Source organism: Bombyx mori, chromosome 17, assembly GCF_030269925.1.
Source record: "Bombyx mori chromosome 17, ASM3026992v2".
In the NCBI taxonomy this organism is placed as follows: domain Eukaryota; kingdom Metazoa; phylum Arthropoda; class Insecta; order Lepidoptera; family Bombycidae; genus Bombyx; species Bombyx mori.
In genome coordinates this window covers 1,713,414-1,739,240 of record NC_085123.1, presented here as the reverse complement: position 1 = coordinate 1,739,240, position 25,827 = coordinate 1,713,414, and the positions used below count along the sequence as shown (strand labels likewise).

General features: G+C 37.7%; 1 protein-coding gene across 2 annotated transcripts in view; it reads right to left on the bottom strand.

The window, feature by feature from the left end:
• LOC101736080 (probable chitinase 10) overlaps window positions 1–25,827 on the bottom strand; it is a 109,803-nt gene that overhangs the window by 9,202 nt on the left and 74,774 nt on the right. For both annotated transcript variants that reach the window (XM_004921948.5, XM_038016723.2), the window contains 6 exons: window positions 7,285–7,408; window positions 5,686–5,867; window positions 4,832–4,959; window positions 2,950–3,074; window positions 1,886–1,999; window positions 1,173–1,372 (listed from right to left, as the gene is read on the bottom strand). In XM_004921948.5, coding sequence (XP_004922005.1) covers window positions 1,173–1,372; window positions 1,886–1,999; window positions 2,950–3,074; window positions 4,832–4,959; window positions 5,686–5,867; window positions 7,285–7,408 — 873 coding nt within the window. The remainder of the gene's footprint in view (window positions 1–1,172; window positions 1,373–1,885; window positions 2,000–2,949; window positions 3,075–4,831; window positions 4,960–5,685; window positions 5,868–7,284; window positions 7,409–25,827) is intronic.

The following is a 25,827-nucleotide window of genomic DNA, read 5'->3' as shown; positions in this document are numbered from 1 at the left end:
GTATATACTCGTATAGTATTGATCAAGTGCTCATTTAAAACTAGCCTAATATTTAAAATACACAAACACCCATTAAACATTGGTTTTAATTGTGCCCATTAAGTTTACGTGCGTAACGGCTCACGTAGCGGTCCAGACGAAACTGGTCGTGTGAGAACTCTCAGACATAAAAGCACTCGATATTTCAAACTTTCAGTGGCTGTGCGGGGAATTTCGTGAGCTTTGACAGTTTCGAGCGACTTTAGCTAACATTGACCCCTGTGGCACGCCCTACGGATTTAGCTTTTAGTGTCAAACACTCTCAGACTGAAGGAGTTAAGTGCAGAAATGTAGTTCCAGCTAAGTTAGGCCTAAGTGAACTTTTTTTTTATTGCCGTATAGGCAGACGAGCATACGGTCCACCTGATGGTGAGTGGTTACCGTCGCTCATGGACTTCAGCAATGCCAGTGGCAGAGCCAACCGTTTGCCTCTACGCTGCCTACCGTTTCATACTTTCTACAAACCTCGTTTGAAGAAGGACATGTCATAGCGCTCGCGAAATACCGTGGAGGGGAGCTCATTCCATAGCCGGATGGTACATGGCAAAAAAGATCTCTGGAAACGCACTGTGGATGAACGTAGTGGCTCCAGGTAGTATGGATGAACTCTACTCCGGTGGCGGGCGGTGCGATGGTAAAAACGAGATCATCTCGAACAATTCCTCAGAGCACTCCCCATGGAACATACGGTACAGAACACTAAGGAAACCGAAGTCCCTCCGCAGACCCAGAGGTTTCAAACGATCCGCGAGAATGGGATTATCGACAATCCGAACGGCTCTTTTCTGTTTGGAGTCAAATGGAAGTAGCTTGTATTTGGGAGCCCCAGCCCAGAGGTGGGAGCAGTACTCCACGCGAGGCCGGGCCTGTGCTTTGTAAAACAATAGTCTTTGTTCAGGCGTGAAGTACCGCTTCTCTGTCGAGGACTCCCAACATTTTTGTCGCCAACTTGGCTTTGCCCTCCAAATGACTCCGAAATTGGACATCGCTCGAAATGTCGACCCCAAGTATCCCAATACTCTTGGAAGGTTGCAGGGATACTCCTTGGAATTGCGGCGCCATGACAAAGGGGTCCTTCTTACCAATAAGAGCCAAGTCCTTTTAATTTTTTAAATGTAAATAGAATGACTTACTGTTTTTATCTGAAAGTGCCGCTCCATTGGTCTTTATGATGACGTTTTTACCAGGCTTCTTGATGCGCTTGAGGACTTCGGACAATGGAACCTGTATCGGTTCTGGTTTCTCAGTTTCTTCTATCACTATGCTGGAAGCAACCGTGGCCCAGTCGACATCTTTGGCGTCTTTACCTCGAGATATACCTCGGAGTTCTTCCCTGTAATATAAATAGTTTTATAAGCATTAAAATGTTGGTGATTTAATCTGTAGTTTGTGTCGTGTTAGGAGGTTTGTCGACGTCGCCCAAAACACGCCATTACGGATCCTCCCGATCCATTAACGGTGCTTTTAGGCACCACAAGTAACGGTTACCGTCCTCGTCGAGACTCATTGCAAGGGAAGGCGAATAAACCCATAGACACAGCCCACTGAGTTTCTTGCCGGATCTTCTCAGCGGGTCGCGTTTCCGATCCGGTGGTAGATTCTACGAAGCACTGCTCTTGCTAGGGCTAGTGTTAGCATCACTTCCGGTGTGAGCCCAATGAGCTCACCTACATGTTAAATATTTTTAACCAATATAATTAGTAAAAGTTATTATTTGGAAAAGATTGGAAATCAATTGAAAATAACTTTCGTCAATTTTATTGCCCATTAAAGATACAAAAATTTTATTTCGAGTTATGTTTTATTGAAAATTTCTTCAGTAAAATGATCAACGTCTCATATTTACCTCATTGCACCGATCAATGGATACTTTACATCGCCGCCGCAGACGTTGCCGGAGAAGTCGTCCATATCAACGGTCCACACCATTGCTCCTCCGAAGCCATTGTCTTTGATCCACCTAAAGATGAGACATAGATGTCAATTAATTCGGAGCAGTCGACCCTGCTGTCAGAGGGCTGTTCACTGCTTTGAAGTCTTCGTGGCCTAACGGATAAGACGTCCGGTGCATTCGTGTTGAGCGATGCACCGGTGTTCGAATCCGCAGGCGGGTACCAATTTCTCTAATAAAATGCGTACTTGACAAATGTTCACGATTGACTTCCACGGTGAAGGAATAACATCGTATAATAAAAATCAACCCCGCAAAATTAGAATTTGCGTAATTACTGGTGGCAGGATCTCTTGTGAGTCCGCGCGGGTAGGTACCACCACCCTGCCTATTTCAGCCGTGAAGCAGTAATGCGTTTCGGTTTGAAGGGTGGGGCAGCCGTTGTAACTACTCTTTAGACCTTAGAACTTATATCTCAAGGTGGGTGGCGCATTTACGTTGTAAATGTCTATGGGCTCCCGTAATCACTTAATACCAGGTGGGCAGTGAGCTCGTCCATCCACCACGAGCCAGAAATAAAAAAAAAACAAATCCATTAAAGATACGCGTATTCGACTTTGATCACGAGTAACTACCCCCAATACCTCCCCTTAATTAATCCTAATTGGCAATCTCCCCAATCATCTTTAGTATTTAGGCATCCAATCTTAACAATATTCACGAATTGTCATGTTTTGCATTGATGACTAAAAGAGCCGATGGCCTGCCTAGTGATAAGTGGTTACTGAATGCTGTAACTCAGTTTAAGACATAAGATGGAACTCTCAGTTTATCAACAGGAATACAGGACCGCGCGGCAGATATCTACAGGATGGTAGTATCAACAAAATGACTTTGAAATGACATTACCACGCTGTTGTATAACTACGTGGTCACCTCTAATTCTTTCACGAACAAATTCATGCATTCCGTTGTTGTAGCAATCAATCTAACTTAAAGTGACAAATACAATAAGTAACCTCATTTTGTTCCTGATTGATTTCTCATCGTCGAATCCGACCCACTGGTCCCCGTGGACGCAGTAAGGGACTTTCATTTCATCGTCCCAGACGTAGGCACCCCCGTTCCTTAGCATTTCGCACACCTAAACAAACACAAAAGTCATATTCACTCACTATATATACACACACATCAATATATCGACGGCTTTGTGGCAGTATTAGATGGGATGGGTCATTTCGAGGGTTGAAATGTTATTTGGTTACATTTCGCTTAATACATGACATTTATCTTTGTAATTAAAGGTGCGTTTTGTTTGATATTAGTTCATCAATAGTTCGATTTTTTAAGATTGCATAGATTTTATCGCGGGCCTTGAGCGCGGCGACCGAATCATGAAATTCCGTAACGAAAAAAACCTTACACCCCTCACTCCGCCTACCATGTAGCTCGCGTTCAACACATTCACACGTTGCGCTTGTGTAGTGTTTGTGAATAAGCGCGTGGCGTGACGTCACACTGCATGCGCATCATGAAAAGTCTGCCCAACTCTCTCTCGCGCGGTCTAACTTATGAGTGTGAAGGGGACAGTTAAGGTTTTGCTTTTATTAATGTTTAATATAGCGTGGTCTTGTTTTATTATTGTTTTAATATTAAATTATCATTGTCTAATTATAATTGCATAAGTTGACAAAAAATGCTATACAATAGCTTACCGCGGCAGTTCCCGAGTGTCACACGTTTTTTAATTGAACTTCAATTAAGTTTAACCCATTGAAATAGCCGAAGAAGTTTTTTTTTATTACGATATTTTTCCATCTTTTAAACTATAAATGGCTCTCCTGTAAAGCCGCAAAAGCTTTGCTTAAACCAAACCCCTCGATATATACTTACTTTACATGCAAATTTATAGCAGATATTGGTTTTTTGTCAAACATTACTATGTTTACCATTACTTATGCAAGCAATGATCGAGCTGTGCTTTCATTGTCAAAAGTACTTGTGATTTTTTTCCTTAAACTCTAAACTATATTAATATTAACATTCAAATCGATCTCTTCGAGGCAACGAACTTTATTATAATCTAAGTTCTGATTTGTGTTCTCTTCGCCCTCTTTAAGACCATTAAATAAATTACGCAGCATACCTAAATGAAGACTTTTTGTAATTACAATCTCGAAAGCTCTGTGTTATTGGATAGCTGGCTCGAGCTTTAGTTTACGGGTGAACTTTTCACGTTTAATTACTTCGTTAAACGTCAAAAGTCTCAAGGCTTTGTAATTAGGTAATATATAAAAGTTTTTTATTATAAGTTCATGAGGAATTATAAGTGGAAAATTTTCAGGAGAACTTTGTAGAGATGTTAATAAAAAGACATTGTTGCTAGCTTTGGCTTACGAAGCGATATGTAACAGTTAAAATAATTTCACTGAGTACTTACTTGACAAGAGAAAGATTGAACTTATTTCTCCAGTTCAGTGGCTGTATTCACGGTGTAATATCTATGGTATCTGGTAACCACATATCACCATCACGAGGTCCATAACGTCACCCATCAAAAGCACCAAAACGTTATTGTCACTTCAAAGGCAACCGTCGCCAATGCCATTAATTATGTCAAAACATTGCTGACGTATAGCCAAGCGCTAGAGTTCTTGAGAACAAAAGCGAGTATTGCTATAAGATTCGTAGTGATTTTAATTAAATGATGACTTAAAAGATATTTAGGTTATATCCCAATGAATTTTAAGGGCATAATCTGGTCTTATAACACATAAAAAATGGTATTATGTGTATGACGTACATTGTGAACATTGACGTCATTGTTCAATGAAGGGGACTTTTTTTATGACGTTATTTAAATTATCAGGCAATCCGTGGATTATGTGATAGCAATATTACCTCATAGTAAGCGAGGAAACCGCTTTCCTTGGTGTACTCTCCCGCTTTTCCTCCACCACTGGCCGGCGCGTTCACTTTGAAGTTATTAGGGTTGGAGAGCGTGAATGTACGTCCATATGTTGGCATACCTTGAATTCAAATTATGTTTATTAGAAAGTTTGTTGAATCTTAAACAGGTTAAAGCTTATAATGAGCATTAAGGGACACGGTGTTGCGTATCCAAAGATGATATTTAAAGGATTTTTTGAGTCTTATTGCTGTTGGAGCAGACTTATTGGTAATGTCTGAGTGATCCAAAATCAGGCTTAATCTGTGGCAATACAGAATCTTTTCCGAAATGCACATAGGGGTTATAAAAATGTGAAAAGTTTTCAACAGATTGGGATTTGCTGAACTCAATGAACTTTCTGAATGAATGTATGTCTAATTTCTGATAAGAATTAATGATCTTTTACTTGTATTTACTTATATACAAAATCTCTTTAAAAAACAACACTACACCTAGTTGATTGACTGAAAGTTACTTGCACATCTTCAAGGTTGTTTTAGGCATGTCTAAAAGGATTCTGGCTATTTCTTGTGTAAGTATTCAGCGTCTTAGCTTTGTGAGAGATATTAACAAACATTCCACATATTTCGAATCTAAGAACATATGTTTCACATAGCTTTGCGAGCACATAACTTACACAGCTGAATAACGCCAGATGGATTTCATGTACGAACTTCAAAGAAACTTGTCACTCTGCAATATTTACCCTAATCATTGTAATATCTAGTTTAACATTAATTAATTAAAAAAAAATAATTCCGGATATAGCTATCAACGTAATTGACCAAGTAAGACAAGGATTTACCAATAATAAGTTTGTCCTTCGGGGCTCCAAGTTTCACCCAGAGATGTGCTGCGTGGTCTACTGATAGTTGCTTCCTCCACTCCGAGTCTGTCGATGGAGCGTACAGCGGGGCGTTGTGGCCGGTCTCCCTCTCCCATTTGCCGTGGAAGTCGTAGGCCATAAGGTTGATGAAGTCCAGATAGCTGCAGATAAAACGTTGATTAAAGTTGCAGATCCCAATTTTATCCAACTAATTGCGATAGTTGTTGTTACACAATTATTTATTAAAGATTTATTCTGGTTTCAGTTGGGGTTTTTTTTCAATATAGTTGATGGATGTCGCTACAGGGTCAAATATTGTTTTTAAATAATGAGATTGAGTGGTTAGTGGAGAAAACCGAATGTCATCCATCACAGACTTTAGGTTCGCTTCTAGAATATACATAACAGGTTGGGGAAAAAGTTAAGAAAATTCACAACATTTTTTAATATTTTATAATTTATTTACATTTAACTAAAGTACGTAGGTACTATTTTGTTCGATAACTTTTTGCCATGTTGTAGGTAGGGACATAATCCCATTGATATAGAAATTTTGGGGCAGTCCTCTCGTGATGTTAGCCTGACACTGCCGAAATAATTCTGAAGAGACCGAAACAGGTGGAAACCTGGAAATGATACCAAAACTAGCCAGATACAACTAATATAGTCAAAGAGATTATATTACAAGTTCATACATACTATAACGCGAAAAGACTTTTTCCCCAACCTATTATTACAATCATGGCTGTCGTCCTTAAAGTCATAACGCACGACTCACAATAGTAGAAACAGGCACGATGCTCGATAGAAAACGCCCTACTAGCATTAACGTTATTCGATGTTATTTTTTTATTTTGTAGGTTTTTTAGGACGTGTGTTGATTCATATAGACACAAGGACCACTGCTTAATTTAGCCACAATTCCCTTATGTCAATTAGAATTTAAACCTTATGCAGTATAATCGACATGGGAATCTACATAGTTTTTTGGACCTCCGCAATGGATTACTGTTTAAGTTTTTTAGGACATGTGCTAATTCAAATAGACACAAGGACCACTGCTTAATTTAGCCACAATTCTCTTATTTCAATTGTATTGGAATTTATATAGGTTTTATGCAGTACTGTCGACATGGGAATCTACATAGTTTTTTGGACCTCTGCAATAGATGGTACAATGTGAACCGTAAGTATACTTAGCCGGGTAAGCCAAAAAAGACGTGAGATTCAAGCGATATTTACCAGAACCAAAAGTCTTGTATTATCTTTATGAATGCCATAACGTTTTTATTCATAAGCATATTGTTAAGTGTGGTTTTAAGATAAATTATAGCACATTTTCTTTATAGCGCATTTCTGCTGCCATAAATGAGGCTCTGCAAAGTTAACGACCCGTTTGATGAGCCATGATCGCTTCAACCTGATAATACATTGTATACCCTGTGAGATATTTGACAAAAACCGGTACGAGGATTATTCTTGCTAAAACGAAATAAGCTTTGATAGGTGTTTGGGTCTAGTTGGGAATTGGCAACGTATGGACCATCGTCTCGTCAGTGAAGGCTAGTAAAAGTTCACCTGGCTACAGCAGGAACGTCGTATCCGCTCTTGATGTTGTCAGGTCCAACTGGCACAGCTGCAGTAAGAAGCAAACGAGGTTTCTTCACTTCTTGAGCCTCCGCTTCGAAGGCCTCACGGAGCTCTGTAACAAATTTCGAATAGTTTAAATTTTTTATGGCCATTTGGCGTTTTTTAACACCACCATTCTGCCATAATTTAATTAAGGCTCTACTTTGGGTCACACGTCAAGTGGCGGTATTTACGTGTCCATGAAGCCGACTATTGCTTGACACTAGGGGATTATCTACCCGATTAATGGTTGTAAGCCGACAGAAAGTAAAAATATATTCTTGGTTTCTCGGAAGATGCTCCACAGGTTTCACTCTTAATTCATCTTTGCCTATTTGAGTTTTAAAGAATAAATATAATTATGAAGTTATAAATTAAACAAAAAATACGCCTGGCAGCAAACTGTATCGAAAACTTTAATTATCATTTAATTTGATCCTTGTTATCTTGTTTAGAATATTAGACCATGTAATACAATTATTGTATTATCATAGGTCCTTGAGACGTGTGAAATCTTCAAGTGAATCCGTTGTCTTGAAAGTGGTGAAACGTGGTGTATATTGGTGGTGAAAAGTCATGGAAATTACTTTTGAAGATTCTGTTACATAAATAGATAGAGGTAGGTAAATAGATAGAGAAGGTATTAAGAGTTTTAATAAAGACGAAGGATATATTGTTCTTTGTTTCATTTTGTCGTATACTTGTCTACGCGTAGTTAATTAATTAGATCATTTGGTTAAGTTCCCCAGAAAAATCTCATGAATGAGTCAAATTAACCTTTATGGAAGTAAATAAAACATAAATATTAAGTAAATAAAACAAAAAAATTACACAGCCCATTCTTTGTACGATAATAAATTTCAAAAATTCTCGAACTTGATTTGACCACTTCCAATCTTGCCAACAGCATAAATCTAAGGTCACAGAGCACATTTAAAACCTTAAAAATATTGTAACTTCCTTCATCCATCATAATTAACTGAACGAAACTTCTGATACTGTATAATTCACAATATTTCGTAACCTCCTAGACGGTGGTTTAATAGCCAAGTTTTGTAGTGAACACTGTGTTATTTCGAAAGGCGCCGAAGTGTAGCAAGGACACTTGGGATTGTTTAGCTAGCTCAGCTCAGATTATTAAAGCTTAGGTTTTAATTGAATTTTTATATAAATAGAAGAATGTATATATAAGTATAGCATCTTTAAACGTCACGTGTTTTAATGTTCAAAGCAATAGTTTAATTAACAAATTATAATTTGCGTAATCACTGGTGGGGTAGAACCTCTTGTGACCACCACCCTGCCATGAAGCAGTAATGCGTTTCGGACTGGGGCAGCCACTAACTAACTATACTGAGACCTTAGAACTCATATCTCAAGGTGGGTGGCAGCATTTACGTTATAGATGTCTATGGGCTCCGGTAACCACTTATAACCAAGAGGTGCGATCGTCCACCAATCTATGCAATTAAAAAAAAACCTTAATTATATTTTTTTTATTTTATGAAATCAAGTACACCTAATTCAAGTTGTGCTTCATTGATTTTATATTATTTTTTGTGTTTAGTGAAATCAAAACTTCTAATTCTAATGACTCGGTAGTGTAGTAGTCATCAGCCCTGAATGTTGCGCCGAGGGTCGTGGGTTCGATTGCCATATCAGATAAACTTTCGTGTGATGAACAGATTTGTTTGCTCTTCGTTTGGGTTCTTATTATTTATATATTTAAATGTCCATAATTATTTATATCAGTCTCTGGTATCAATAACACAGGGAATCCTCATTTGGGGCCAGATGACAGTGTGTGATTTGTTTCCAGTTATCATTATTATTACTTAACTAGCTGACCCGGCAAACTTCGTAGTGCCTCAATCGATAAATAAAAGACCTTTTGTATAAAATAAACTTAAAACAAACAAAAGGAATTCGTCCGACAGGGGACACATCAAAGGAAAAACAAATTTGTTATACCTTTTAAGTCTTCTCTGGACTTCCACAAATAATTCATGACCAAAATTAGCCAAATCGGACCAGCGGTTCTCGAGTTTTAGCGAGACTAACGAACAGCAATTCATTTTTATATATCTAATATATAAAATTCTCGTGTCACAATGTTCGTTCCCATACTCCTCCGAAACCGCTTGACCGATTCTCATGAAATTTTTCATGCATATTCAGTAAGCCTGAGAATCGACTACTATCTATTTTTCATCCCCCTAAGTGATTAGGGTTGTCCACCCCTAAATTTTTTTTTTTATTTGGACATTTTTTTTTAAATTATAATGAGGTATTATGTGGTTGAATGAGGTTTTGTTATTTTTATTATATATTCCCTCATCGTTCACAGCACTACATACCTCTTTCACTCATTTACCACATCCTTACACACTTACAATAAGTTAGGTTTTTTTTGTACACTAGAAATTCCCTAGAAATCTTATATATGGCAAAACAATGTTTGCCGGGTCAGCTAGTTATTATATAGATATCTTTGTTTCACAAATTATCTTTAAGTAATTAAAGTCACATTTTTTTAAATGTATTTTCATTTTGTATACATAACGACTCTATTGTATTTAGAACATGCATACGAATGACCTCTGTCACGCTTTTTAATAAGCATAGCGATTAACTACGATTAATAAAAAAATGTTAATTAACGCATTGTCCAACATAATTCAGTTTTTGTTTGCACTAAGTTGTCCAAAGCGTTCTAGGCACGCTCGAGAAATACAACGGCATCTATTGACAGATAGCGGAAACTACTACTAGAGATGTGTGGAATCTTCTCGATAATTCTAGGGATGAGGTATCGGCTATAGAAGCGTTGTAGAGATGGCACGCAATCAGTCAGTAATCGGAACTACTCGAAGCGAAACAGCGAACGGATCACCTGAAGCGAAGCGGAACAAGCTAATTGAGAGTTTTAAAGTGTTTTTTGAGTGTTCGTAAAGTATTTAAGTGTTTTAAGTGTTGAGTTTTTAGTTGTACTTTGGTGAAATTTTATTTATCCCGAACCCCAGCGCGTAACAATAACTATACGCGCGTTATAACAATACGCCCAGCGCTTGTTAAATATCTCATATTGTACTCGCAAACCTCTAAATACCGTGAAAGGATTCACGAAGTGAACGGCTGTGTTTGTCGTAAGGCTAAGCACTCTACCGCATGTTGCTTCACAGTCCGGGGCGGCACAACTGCTAGCCATTTCAAACCAGATCATTACAAAATTCTTTCGTTTGTTATTCGTTGGCACTAGCACGATACAAAATATAAGTAATATTTGGTGGGGCACTTCGTCAATTAAATTCCATAAGAAGCTGTAGTTTATGTTCATAGTTAAGTAATCAGTCAAGAAACCTTTTTTTATGGCTTAGATGGGTGGACGTAATCACAGTCCACCTGGTGTTAAGTGGTTACTGGAGCCCATAGTCATCTACAACGTAAACGCTCCACCCACCTTGAGATATAAGTTCTAAGGTCTCAAGTATAGTTACAACAGCTGCCCCACCTTTTAAACCGAAACGCATTACTGCTTCACCATGACCATGATTAAGCACTTCGTCAATGAAATCCTATAAAAAGTTTTAGTTCTTGTTCATAGCTAAGAAGTCAGTCAGAAAGCCGTTGTGCAACAGAGTATAGTTTTTATTGTCATCTGTGATTAACGGGCTTGCGGGATCCTGCTGGAGAGCGGTCACAGTGGTCTATGGACAAAGGTATAGTTCTGTTGCTGCCTACCCTGGAGCTTCGTATGAAGAAAGGATTGGATGGAGTGGCTCATTCCAAAGTTTTATGGTGTTCCAAAATTTGTGAGAAGTAAGCAGTTTTACTTACCAATATGCACTTGTTCGATTTGTGGTAATTACACTTCCAGTCGGGGACTTTCTGATTATCTATACTAATCTATACTAATACTAATATTATAAAAAGGAAAGATTTTTTTGTTTGTTTGTATTGAATGGGCTCCGAAAAGACTGAACCGATTTAAAAAATTCTTTCACTGTTTGGAAGCTACACTATTCCTAAGTGATATAGGCTATAATCTTTTTTGAAAACTAATATTATAAAGAGGAAAGATTTTTCTGTTTGTTTGTATTGAATAGGCTCCGAAACGACTGAACCGATTTGAAAAATTCTTTCACTGTTTGGAAGCTACACTATTCCTAAGCGACATAGGCTATAATCTTTTTTGAAAAAAACTAGAGATCCTTACTAAAACTCCAATAATGTAATCCAAGGTGTAAAAAAATTACCTAAAATATTCTTTACATCGCACACATCGCATACAATGTACTACGACTTTGTAGAACACATTATTATTTACAAAAAGTGTCGTGACAGCATATGTCTAACTATTATAGTTATGCCACAATAAGTGTTCTTTTATTTAAAAAAATAAAACAACGTCAAATATTGTTGAATTTTTTTCTTAAAGATCCGAACGGAGCCGGAGCGGACCGCTTGTATCAAATAATTTAATTAGCGTAATTTTTGTTTCGAACAGTAAAAGACGTGGCTTACGAAGACGCTATATTTCAATACGGTATTTCTGATGTAGTATAGAAATAAATATGAAAAAAATATGTCCACAGCTAAAACTTATGATGCAGTAAATCAAGTGCAGAAGACTGGGTATGAAACAAACGTACGTCAAAAAAAAAACAGAATTCGTAATATTTCCTCAATTTCCATTCGTCGAGAATGTGAGACGAACAAAGCCTCGCCGCGTAAGGTATTTCGATGGGTTGCAAAGACATACGGGAGACTAGATGTGCCTTAGTTTCTACATTTTCAAATCATCGAATTTCCAGTTATTACGCTATCTAGTTATAGTCCATTCTCGTTATAAGCTGAATTAAAGAAAACAAGATATTGTGTTAGGTATTCATAATACAAGTTGCGAGGATATTACATAAAATATAATGAAGTCAACAATGTGTAAAACTAATCTAATTATTCCTGGAAATAGATAATAGTACCTCAGATATAATTAACTGAATTTATCTGAATAATTATTTTAAATAATTATTCAATTGATTCGGTTGGCTCCACCCATCTAGTGACGTTGCCGATCGCACCACCATTCCGTTGTGGTGGGGCGATCAGGCAATATATTCATCGCGCATCGGGGTAGCATCATTGATGTAGGGTTTTTATATATCAATGGGTAGCACTCATTCTCGGTAGAGAGTTGGAAGTGTAAACACGATCACTGTGTATTATTCCGTAAGTGAAAAGTGGAAATAAATACAAGTTAGTGTAAAATGACGTATTATATAATTCTAGCTGACCTAAGTCCTGCAATTGGATTATAGTTTTCTAACAATTGTATCTAGTGACATATTTTAATTAATAAAGGAAGCGATAAATTACGTTTTCTAAATATGAATTCTATTGGTATGGATAGACCCTAATTAGAGGACACACGGATCTATATCATCGTCCTGTCTATCTCCGAGACTGGATCTGAGATTTCGACCTAATGCTGCATTCATATTAACAGCTCTGGTAAGGGCTTTCTACTGCAATAAACAAACCCACACAGCAGAATTGTTTTTCTTTATACCTTACTTTAGACTTTCTGGTAGGTAAGGTAGGTACCACCACCCTGTCTATTTCTGCCGTGAAGCAGTAATGCGTTTCGGTTTGAAGGGCGGGGCAGCCGTTGTAACTATACTGAGACCTTAGAACTTACATCTCAAGACGGGTGGCGCATTTACGTTGTAGATAGTTTTGAAGTCGTCGTGGCCTAAAGGATAAGACGTCCGGTGCATTCGTATATAGCGATGCAACGGTGTTCGAATCCCGCAGGTGGGTACCAATTTTTCTAATTAAATACGTACTTAACAAATGTTCACGATTGACTTCCACGGTGAAGGAATAACATCGTGTAATAAAAATCAAACCCGCAAAATTATAATTTGCGTAATTACTGGTGGCAGGACCTCTTGTGAGTCCGCGAGTTAGGTACTACTACCCCGCCTATTTCTGCCGTGAAGCAGTAATGCGTTTCGGTTTGAAGGGTGGGGCAGCCGTTGTAACTATACTGAGACCTTAGAACTTACATCTCAAGACGGGTGGCGCATTTACGTTGTAGATAGTGTTAATTTTATTCGGAATCCATCTAGCGTTGTACGAGCCATGTTTCAGTATCGAGTAATGTTGTAGATGTACCGTCGCATCCTAGGAAAGCACAAGTCTTTCTGTATTCAACATCGCGGTCGGAATATCAACGGATAAAATGCGGCATTGTCAGATAGTACTACCTATTTTGTAAGAGAATAACAAAATGCTTCTGGAATTTTCTATGAATTTACACGCTTAAGGGTTGGAGATAGAACAAAAATTATAAAATAATTCATTTACGAAAATAAACTATGGATTCGATAAGTAAATTAAGAACGAAATTTTTTTTTTTTTAATTTGTATTTTGAATTTATCCCACGACTCTATTTCTTTTAGTTCACGTCATTTTGAATCCTCCATTTCCATTAACGGTGTTTTTAGGTACCTCAAGCTCCATCCTCGTCGAACCCGAAAGCTCGTGACGATTTAGAAACAAATTTGAATGCTTGAATTAAAAACTATTTGATTTTACATAAAACTCGTGACATAGAAAGTAATTAGCGCTTTTTCGCTGTCTTAATTTTTTGAAGTGAAAACTTCTTTAGAATCGTTGTGATTTCAAACCGGATGCAACGGAAAAAACGACAGGTAAGAGACACAAATACAAAAATGTGTAGGATGAAGCCAGCAAAGAATGAGACAGAAATATACATACTATTTAATACAGCGCCATCTGTGAGATTTTTTTAATACTAACGTGTGTATGAAAGCTCTTGTAGTGAATTTTAATTTAGGATTATACGTGAAATTAAAATATCAATTCACAGAGGGCGCTACCTTACAATTATTTAATAATGACAAAATTTTACATATACTTAAGACGTTTAGGATAATTGTATTTTAATTTTGGAAGGTTTCACTTCTACCACGTGTGAATTGCACACATTTTGTTTTTTTTGTGTTACTGAAAAACTCGCTAGCGGTCGTAAATGTGTTTTGGGCAACATTTATTTTTCGTCGAACTTGTCGATTACGACGAAGAGTTTGACGAGCGAACCCATAGACACAGCCCACAGAGTTTCTCGCCGTATCTTCTCAGTGGGTCGCGTTTCCGATCCGGTGGTAGATTCTGCGAAGCACTGCTCTTGCTAGGGCCAGTGTTAACAACACTCCGGTTTGAGCCCCGAGAGCTCACCTACACGCTAGGGTAAAGCTGAAAGGAAGGCTATCTATATATTGTAGGCAGCGGCTTGGCTCTGCCCCTGGCATTGCTGAAGTCCATGGGCGACGGTAACCACTCACCATCGGGTGGGCCGTATGCTCCTCTGCCTACAAGAGCAATAAAATAAAAATAAAAAATCAGCAGAGGTAGATTTTTTTTACTAGAATCCAAAAGAAGTCAGTGGCGAATATCACCTATCTATTATTTCCATAATACGTGCTCGGTCAGTACCTACAATCACATTGAAAACGAGGCTCGCCTGTAATGGCTAAGCAAACTTTTTGGTTCGACCACGGATATTATTAAAAAAATATGTATTACTAGCAACCCGGTCTCGCTTCGCTACGGAAACATTGAAATTTATTATTGATTATGTAATTATGATGGCAGATTTTTTTCCTACTTTCTTGACTCTTTTGTTATATTTTAGTTAATTCACAATATATCTTTATAAATTACTAGCTGACCCGGCAGACTTCGTAGTGCCTCAATCGAATAAATAAAAGACCTAAACTTTTGTATTTTTGTATAAAATAAACTTAAAACAAACAAAAGGAATCCGTCTGACGGGGAACACATAAAAAAAAAACAAAATTGTTATTTTTATTTCATTCCGAGCATTTTCATATTTATCTACCTTTTAAACCTTCTCTGGACTTCCACAAATAATTTAAGACTAAAATTAGCCAAATCGGTCCAGCCGTTCTCGAGTTTTAGCGAGACTAACGAACAGCAATTCATTTTTATGTATATAGAAGAAGAAGATAGAATATAGCCTATGTGTTATTCTGGTGTGTAAGCTATATTATTGTAAAGTTTCATCAAAATCCGTTCAGTAGTTTCTGCGTGAAAGAGTAACAACCATACATTCTTACAAACTTTCGCGTTTATAATATTAGTAGGATGAGAACGAATTCCGTGTCTCTTTCTAAACTAGTACGTGCGTAGCGAACAGCTAATTTGCATATTTATTAAATTTCGAGCGAGTTCGTCTGCGATGCGAAATTTTAAGATTCAATGTTGGTACGTTATATAGTTTCTATACGTGTTCATTTTTATGTTTTGCTGATACCTCGTAACTTAAAAAAATAATTGGTTGTCTGTCAGTTTACGGACTATAGTTTTACGTGATAACGTTAGTGACAGAACTATTTGACCTGCTAGCTCTGACGTCACGGGAGAAGAGAGATAAATGTGTCACAAGCCAACGCTTGGACGCAACTCTTTCGCTTATTCGCGCTCTCGCTTGCACGCTCCGGCTCAGACGGAGGGTCGAGAGGGTCGTGACTCCCCCGCTGCATCATCCTCTCATGTACAATTGACCTCCATCTGCCGCGATCTGCTATCGGCTGCGATAACCTCTTAATACCCGTTTAAGCAATAAAAAAAGAAGACAGTGGTACTTTCCCGTGGATGTCACTATACGCCTTCCTGCATGATTAAGGCAGTAAGTAATGTAGGGAATGTATGTAGGGTCATATGAAGACTTGTCTAGGTTGGCTTTTTAGCCTTCTAGAACTATGTTGTAAATTGCTAGAAGATGTACACATACACAGATAAGAATTTTTAGGGTGAAGTTCCTCATCGCGGTATTCAAATGAGACCAGTTCCTCACTCTTCATCCTTTATTCGCGGTCCGAGAGGTGAGACCCAAAATAGTGTAAGAATGATAATCGACACGGGTAACCTACATCTTTTTGCATTGCAGTGATTTTTCAGGCAGTTCCCGATCACATAGAAATATATTTATTTGCTCAATATAATAATTTTCCAAAAATTATCTGCAATATAAATTTTAAACGCATTAATTTACATTTTATATTTGTTTAGTTATTTTATACTGACCCTATATTGTTTATTTAATCATTACCTAATAAAAACTCAATAAATATATAGTAACAAAAGGAACTCCGTTCCAAAAGAATGTTCACAAAAACCCTCTTCTTTTTAAAATATTAATTACGGCTCTCATTTAATCATAGACAGTGAATTGAAACTGCTCAACAAAACAACAAAATTAACTTTTAATGCGATTGAACAAATCGATCGTCAAGTTCAAACACAGTTCTTCGGCAAATCGCCAATTCTAGAACTTTCTAGTTTGTCAGATAAGTGCCAGATAAGTGTGTGCATCGCATTTGGCTCGCTTCGCATTTCGGTATTACCAATTCAAATTTTAAAACGGTATTTTAATTATTACTGAATTCGGTTTTCGAAATTCGAGCATAATTTTTGTAAATGTTGCAATGTTGATGCAAGCTCACGAATATACAGATCTATTGCGAGCGCTAATTGCATCGAGAAACAAATATATTCGCCAAACGATACAGCCGAACTTATGTTACATTATTAACATTTAACTTATGTTAATCTTTTTAACAAACTTTCATCAAATTTCAAGAAATGTCATTGGTAGATCGCAGAGCCTTTCGTCAGTAAGCAGTAGATCTTGGTTCTAATCAACTTGTTCTATAGTATTATCTAATGTCTAATGTAAAATCATCATAATCAGCCTGTATCTCTCCACTGCTGGATGTAGGCCTCTCCCATAGTCCGCCACAATGAACGATCCTCCTTCTTCCGCATCCAATCTTTCCCAGGATATCGCTGTAAGTCATCGGTCCACCGGGCAGGGGGACGCCCAACGCTGCGCTTATCGGCACGTGGTCTCCAGTCCAGAATGCGTCTGCTCCATCGGCCATCGGTTCTGCGACACGTATGTCCGATTTGATTTGATTTGATTTGATTTGATTTGATTCAGCGCCATATGTCATGACCGGCAACACGCAAGCGTTGAAGACTTTTGTCTTTAGGCATTGCGTGTATGTAAAAATGTAAAATGTACTTTTAGATTAACTGTTTATCATTGCAACCATTTCAAGCAGCTCGTATGTTGCAAATTTTATGGCCTTTTCTTTAAAAAAATCTATATGTTCAGCGAATCTCAAAGTCCTACTTGTGCTCTGAGTCTGATTGTATACCCATTGTTTGAGCATTCAAACCGATATATATGAATATTGACTCACAGAAATAGATGATTATAGACCATTATAAAATTTTGTAGGTTTGATTGTAACTACGAAGTTATTCTTTCATTGTGGATATCGCGAATAAGTGTTAAATATGTATTTCCTTAGAACGAATAGTACCTGCCTGCGGGATTCGAACACCAGTACCGCCGCATCATGCCGTTTAAGCCGGACTACATATCTTTTAGGCCAAGATGACTATCTTTGCACGCAATTATTTTATAATGCTACATAATAATAGGTGTCGCGATGTCCGCCATTCGAATACGGCCACGGTCGTTTTCGTGTGAATTATATATGTTAAAAGACATATTGCGACATTTTATCTAACTATATGTAATGGTCTTGTCGCAGAAAGCGTTGTTATATCAGTCTCGAGGTCGCGGCTGGATATGACCTATATTCCGCACATACGGCCTTATTGATAAAGGCGTTATGACCTAAGAATAGACGCGACGCGTTGTCTTTGCAACGTCAGCTTCAAACGAGTTAGAAAGAGACAGACATAGTCTAGGCTACGAGGAAGCACTGCGTATATTTAATATTTATTTTGTTGGAATACGACATATGAAACTCACTTTGAGACAGCCCTCCTTTAAAAATTGGGTGAAGGACCGTCACGCGGTAAATATAGACGGACTAATGGGTCGTACCCGTGCGGACTCACAAGACTAAGTTAAGCAATTCTAAGTTCCGAGAATTAAGTTCGCGCGAAACCGCCGATACTGATGGTGTTATTTCTTCGCATGAGCAGGTACCGCCATCATGTCTATTTTCTGTCTCATAGCAGTCACGAGTTCCGCTTCTAAGCGTTAAACAGTCCTTATACTTACAATTGCGACGACGACTTCCAATTATTCAAGACGATTGATCCCTTTATCTCCTTCTACCATCACACTTAACGCCACGCGAGTAGAATTCATCCATATCGTCTAAAACCACCATATCCACATTGCCTTTCCAGAGATTTTATCAGCCACGTGCCATCCAGCTTTGGAAAGAGTTCCTCTCCACGGTGTTTCCTGAGCGCTATGACATGTCCTTGACGAGGCTTGAGAAGAGTCTTCAGTAGATAGCACCATAGCTTTGGCTTTGACATTGCTAATGACGGTGACTACATACCTTGAGACGCTCGCTTGTATATAAGGGCAATAATATAAACTAAAAATGCACATTAACGCACGCTACCGATCGTGCGGGTAGTTTCAAGAAATTGCTGTTTTTTTTTGTACATACAGATATAGTTACATCGGAACGTGACCGGGTTTCATAAGTAAATTATCTGATACATTATGTAAATAGTTCATTGAAACATAAGCATCAAATCCTTCACATTTAACGCGAGTTTATGTAAAAGTGAAGTTAAAACTTAGTATTAAATTTCGAAATACGTGTGAATTTTATTCGAGATTTTTACTGAAAAAGTGTTAAGTGTATTTATTCATGTCTACAACCTTAAATACATCAGGGACCTAAAATCTAATGTATAATATGTGCTATACGCATTGAAGATTTCGTATTGTGATTCTTTTTTTTATTGCTTAGATGGGTGAACAAGCTCACAGCCCACTTGGTGTTAAGTGGTTGTTAGAGCCCATAGACATCTACAACGTAAATGCGCCACCCACCTTGAGATATAAATTCTAAAGTCTCAGTATAGTTACAACGGCTGCCCTACCCTTGCAAGCCGAAACACATTACTGCTTCACGGCTGAAATAGGCAGGGCGGTGGTACCTACCCGTGCGGACTCACAAGAGGTCCTACCACCTGTAATTACGCAAATTATAATTTTTGCGGGTTTAATTTTTATTACATGCTGTTATTCCTTCACCGTGAAAGTAAATCGTGAACATTTGTTAAGTATGTATTTTCATTAGAAAATTTTATATAAATAAATAAGTTAATATTAAAAAATATACTAACATACATTTACTCTGGGTGGTAGTAGGTATCTTACCCGTGGAAACGGTGCGGTGGTATTTACTTGTGTGGACTCAGACTACGTTCTACCACCAGTATATAATAACATATTGGCATCTGGCACAGCTTCTTATTTGAGATTACCAAAAACCGCGAAAACTGAAAAGCTCCATACACTTTCGCAGTCAGCTTTGGTCTATATCTCTCAGATGCGTTTGAGAGCTAATTTTGATTTGCAATCAGTCTGAGAGCATAGGGTGTGTACTTAGTTATAGCGTGACTTATGTTCAAATTTCCGATTAAAATTTAGTATAACTTAATTTTTTTATTTTAAATACAGTTAAATACATACAAAAATGCACACAAATACAAATACAAAATAATTATTCATTCAGTACGAAGACTAAGATTCGCGTTGTTCAAATGGAATCGAAATTAAAACCTCATGGGTGAAAATAGATGGTGAAAATCACGTCAAGATATCAGCGGGCTTTGATATCCACGTAACATTAGAGTAGAAAGTACATTTTGTAATTACGTCATTAAAAATTTTTCACGACAAAATATTTCGCTTTCATTAAATCCACACCCTTACCTCTATATAGTGCTCAAGTCAGTGTTTGATCTCACTATTGAAAGGTTTCATACTGATTGAATTCTGCATATTACAAATTTAGCGTTAGTCGGTACTAAGATATTACACGCTGTTTTTATAGCCACAGTTTTTGAGCCTCTCCATGTTAGAAGATTGTAATGACGTATCTGTAGCTGTCAGTCAGAAGATACCAACCCAAATCTAATCACGTTTTGTATCACGTTGTGTAAACCCGCAAAATTATAATTTGCGTAATTACTGGTGGTAGGACCTCTTGTGAGTCCGCACGGATAGGTACCACCGCCCCGCCTATTTCTGCCGTGAAGCAGTAATGCGTTTCGGTTTGAAGGGTGGGGCAGCCGTTGTGACTATACTGAGACCTTAGAACTATATCTCAAGGTGTGTGGCGCATTTACGTTGTAGATGTCTATGGGCTCCAGTAACCACTTAACATCAGGTGGGCTGTGAGCTCGTCCACACAGCTAAGCAATAAAAAAAAAAAAAAAATGCTTAAAAATATATTGGACGCGACCGTCTAAGTTGTGCTCCGGAAACATTTGATAATTCACCATCAAATGGGCCACTTTTCTGTGACAAATAACCCAGATCGTCTTCTATATACGTACGCTAAATAAAACAGTAATTTTTTTAACAAACTTCGAAAAGTATAACAGAGAATAACAAATAGATATGTGGCGTTTTAAATTTAATATAAAAATAGGTCCCACTCATCTAGATTCTAGTCCTCGACATTTGTTTTGTCGAAGGTCAGCCAGCGCGATCGCTTCGAACGGATATTTTTGTTATTGTGACCTCATTCTTTTATCGAAGCTTTGAAAGCTTTCAATAATCTAGATTGAGTTTTGTGTACCACCCTCTATTACTTTAACTTGCTATTCGCTCACCTGTGTCAGTGAATTTACAGCTTCCACATTCTGAAAGTCACTAACAGTAAATGAATAAGCGATTTCACTGTCGAAAATCTTAATAAATGATAAAAGACGGAATTAGTGACGTGAGAGGAAATAACGGAACCAAACACAAAATATTCTGCAAAAAAGTGATTGACATTCGGTACTGGAAATCAAATGTCTCATTAATGTTTCATTAGTTCGTCCAGAACTAATAACTAATGAGACATTAACGGACTCTTGTGAGTCCGCACGGGTAGCTACCACCACCCTGCCTATTTCTGCCGTGAAGCAGTAATGCGTTTCGGTTTGGAGGGTCAGGCTGCCATTGTAACTATACTTGAGACCTTAGAGATTATATCTCAAGGTGGATAGCGTTGTAGACGTCTATGGGCTCCAGTAACCATTTAACACCAGGTGTTACGTTGTAGATGTCTATGGGCTCCAGTAACCACTTAACACCAGGTGGGATGTGAGCTCGTCCCTCCATCTAAGCAATAAAAAAAAAAGATTAATGATCAAAATGCTTAATAGAGAAATCGACCTGCGAAAAATCTGAATGCATCTTAACTAAATCACCTTGGCTAGACATTATTTAGTGAGTCCACAAACAATAAATTCGTTGTATTGCACCAAGCGACGGATAGAGTGTGAAGACAATCAAAATGCTAATTTATTTTCCTGTTCTTTTTTTCTTTGAGACTTTAGAACTTATATCTCAAAATGGGTGGTGCATATTTCGACGCTGTTGCAAACGCGATATTCATCATATAACAGTGTATATTGTAGATAGCCGAGAAAGTATAAAGCTATTCACAACGTACCATAGATAGCGCGACTAGGTTAAAGAAATTGATGTTTTTCATACAATTAGCTACAATCAGAGCGCAGCGTGATAGGTTTTTACAAGCAACAAACCGTGTATGATGTTTAAAACGCTATGATAATCAAATAATATACTATACAAATAATAATATACAATACTACCACAATATTTACACACTACCAGCTGACCTGGCAGACTTCGTAGTGCCTCAATCGATAAATAAATGACCTAAGCTTTTGTATAAAATAAACTTAAAACAAACAAAAGGAATCCGTCCGACGGGGGACACATCAAAGGAAGAACAAAATTGTAATTTTTATTTAATTCCGAGCATTTTCATATTTATCTACCTTTTAAATCTTCTCTGGACTTCCAAAAATAATTCAAGACCAAAATTAGCCAAATCGGTCCAGCCGTTCTCGAGTTTTAGCGGGACTAACGAACAGCAATTCATTTTTATATATACTTATATAGATAGATATATTAGTAGCAGATAAAGTTCATCATAAGATTACAAGGTTTTGATTTCTGTACTATCCATGCACTTTTGCTTTTTTTTTTCTATCTATTCTAGTAACTTCGAGGGGTTATTCTAGATTCACCGAACTAGTAGGTAAGCTCACGGCACTCAAACCTGACGACCTTGCTAACACTGACCCTAGCAAGAGCCGTGCTTCGCAGAATCTACCACCGGATCGGAAACGCGACCCACTGAGAAGATCCGGCGAGAAATTCAGTGGGCTGTGCCTGTGGGCTAATTTACCCGTCGAGCCCTTCGTCGCAAGCGACAACGGGTTTGACGAGAACTATGACCGATACTTGTGGTACTTAAGAGCACCGTCAGTGGATCGGGAGGATCCGAAATGACGTGTTTTGGGCGACGTCGACTGCTTTCCGTTCGGTCCGCAGGATCGGGAATTAAACTTTTGCAGTCCACTTGCATATTTTTATATAAACACTTCAATAGCCCGTCATAAGTCGATTGATTTTCTTTTGCGATCATTACGTCTATATTTCACATTCAACGCTTCGCTGTTCAAAGGTGAATTAAGTATCATAATGATTTCCCTATAAATGCCGCGGGTTACCACTTTCCATTACTTACTTAACCCCAAGATGTCGTCGTTGGCTTAGTCGGGGCCACGGGGATCAACTATTTGTCATTTTGCGTGTGTAATTAAACATTGCGCTTTGAGTTCGGAATTGATGAGGTTCGTGTTAAGCTTAGCGGTTTTTTGTATATACTACTGCTTTTTTTATTGCTTAGGGGGGTGGACGAGCTCACAGCCCACCTGGTGTTAAGTGATTACTGGAGCTAATAGACGTAAATGCAGCCGCTCACCTTGAGATATGAGTTCTAAGGTCTCAGTATAGTTACAACGGCTGCCCCGCCCTTCAAACCGAAACGCATTATTGATTCACGTCATAAATAAGCGGTGGTGGTTCCTACCCGTGCGGACACACAAGAGGTCCTACTACCAGTAAAAAGCCTCTAATATTACTACCAGCCTGTAATATCACTTTAATAGAGAGCTATAACTCTAGCGGTAAATTTACTAATAATGCTATGAAGCGACATTTATCAGTGAATCGTATAAATTGAGGGAAAAATTTGAAATGATCTAGATAAAAGTTTAAAGAATTTGTCAAATATATGACTTCTAGAACATAACTACATACTAAAAAAATGGCCGGCATTTTAAATAATAATATCACCTTTTTATATGTAGCTTAAGCCAATTCTCACCTAAGTTGGCCTGGTTCTTAGTCCACATTAAGTGTTAAGTACATTTTTCATATCTTAAATAAATGGAATCTATAAATAAATTCTTATTTCTTACAACCATTGTTGTAGAACCTTTCAACCAAAGTCATTATACACGGATTTGCCAAAATTAAAAAATATATCTTTAGTATTCAAACTCCAGCAAAATACAAAGTTTGTATTTTGTCTATAGTCAGTACAAGTATCTAACTAACTAACTACAATACCTGTTTATCAAGTAAAAACATAAATCGCTCCGCTTGTACCAACGAACGTGGCCCTAAAGAGAAACTTATGGTCTCTTAGGGCACGAAACCTTCCACGCCTCTTAATTACAGGCATTTCCGACTTACGTAGCAATCAGCTGTGGTTCGCGTCTTAGAATGAAAATGAGATGAATTTCTTAGCAGTCCATGGATTCACCGTGCTGATGTGCCGGATCCATAGTTTTACAAAGAGAAGAATTAATACGAACAATGCCAATGGACTTGCGTCCCTGATGAAGGTTTGAATGGTTTATTAAATGCATCTAACGCTAGCCTCCATCCTTTGCAATCTTCTACCTGCAAAGCCAAATTTCAGCGGCTTAAAGTATTCATTCAAGTACGGAACCTATTCTTGACAAGCCAAGCTCTTTTACTAGAGAGAGAGAGAGGGAGAGAGGGAGAGATAGATAGATTTTGTTGCTTAATCTCTCGCTCCCGCTTACAATGTATATACTTTTATTTACTATCCACTAATAAAGCATTAACTAAACATACGGTCCTAAATTGAATGAGTGTCATCACGGGTCATACGATTCACAAACAAATGTGTACAATTGCACTATGATAATATGATAAAACCATCTCAATCGATTAACATTCTCATGTGCCTTCGTCAAACAGAACGCGTACTTAACGTCGCGCTCTTCAAATTGACTAGATGAGTCTAACGCTCCTTGACACAACGCATTCGCCAATTCAAAGTGCTTTTCGATAGCAGTGTGAAAATTTAAAAGTATTAAGAAATCGAGTGATTCAGATGTAGCATTGTATAAGCATGGGTATTTTCTAACTATTTATATATTTTTTCGGCCATTATCTAGTATTTTAATGCACATTCACTCGGACGCTAAAATAAAATTTGTAAAAAATTACAACGCCTGACGTCAAAGCGTCCTAACGCCGCGACAGAGCGCTGCGTATTTATAGCGCTGGGGCTCTGTTTGACGGTATGTTACCATAGTAGTACAACACATCTCGGCGTCATAGCGCGGCGTCATAGTGCGCGCTAATTACGCGTTCTGTTTGACGAAGGCTTTAAATCTCATAAAATTATTTAGCAATCGTTAATTATTAAAATTTCCGGACAACTTTTACAATTTCTTTTCCGTGTATCCGTAATCTTATTCGGAAATATTATGTCCGGTATCTCTCTAACTAACGGCATACATATAAAATTTATTAATACGTGAAGCAAAAACTTTGTACCCTTTTTAAGAAAATTGCGCGGACGGAGGAGTATGAAATTTTCCACACTTATAGAGAATATAGAGAAGAAGCGCACAATACTAATATTTTTTTAAATAATTCATAAAAGATACATTAAATCAATAAAGAAAACATTACACACACTACATACCATGTATTTGACGCACACACGCATGTATACTATTCATTGTCAAACTTTTGTTCTTGACGTTTGTTGTCAAATTGAGAATAGATTAAATATTGTTTGTCTTTGTTAATATTTTTTATAGTGTAGTCTTGGCGAAATTTGTGATTATAGAAGTATAAAATACAATCATAATAGTGTACAAACTTACAATTCCAATTAATTATAGTCGAATTTCGACTACTGCGGGACCTCTAGTAAAATTTATTTATCAAGATTAACATCTATGATCAAATAAATGCAATTAATTAAATTGTTAAAGTCGAAAACACAACTTATTAGTAGTCAGGTGTACAAAAGCACGTTAAAAAATCTGCTTGTTGACCTTGAATATCACCATCGCATCTCCTCATCGGAGAATTAGCCTTCTAGCCTACTAGTGTACTGAGCGACCTAACTCTGCTGCGACGCTATCATACTCGGCTAGGTACATATATGTAACTATACTGAGACCTTAGAACTTATATCTTTTTTTTGTTGCCCGTGCAGGCAGACGAG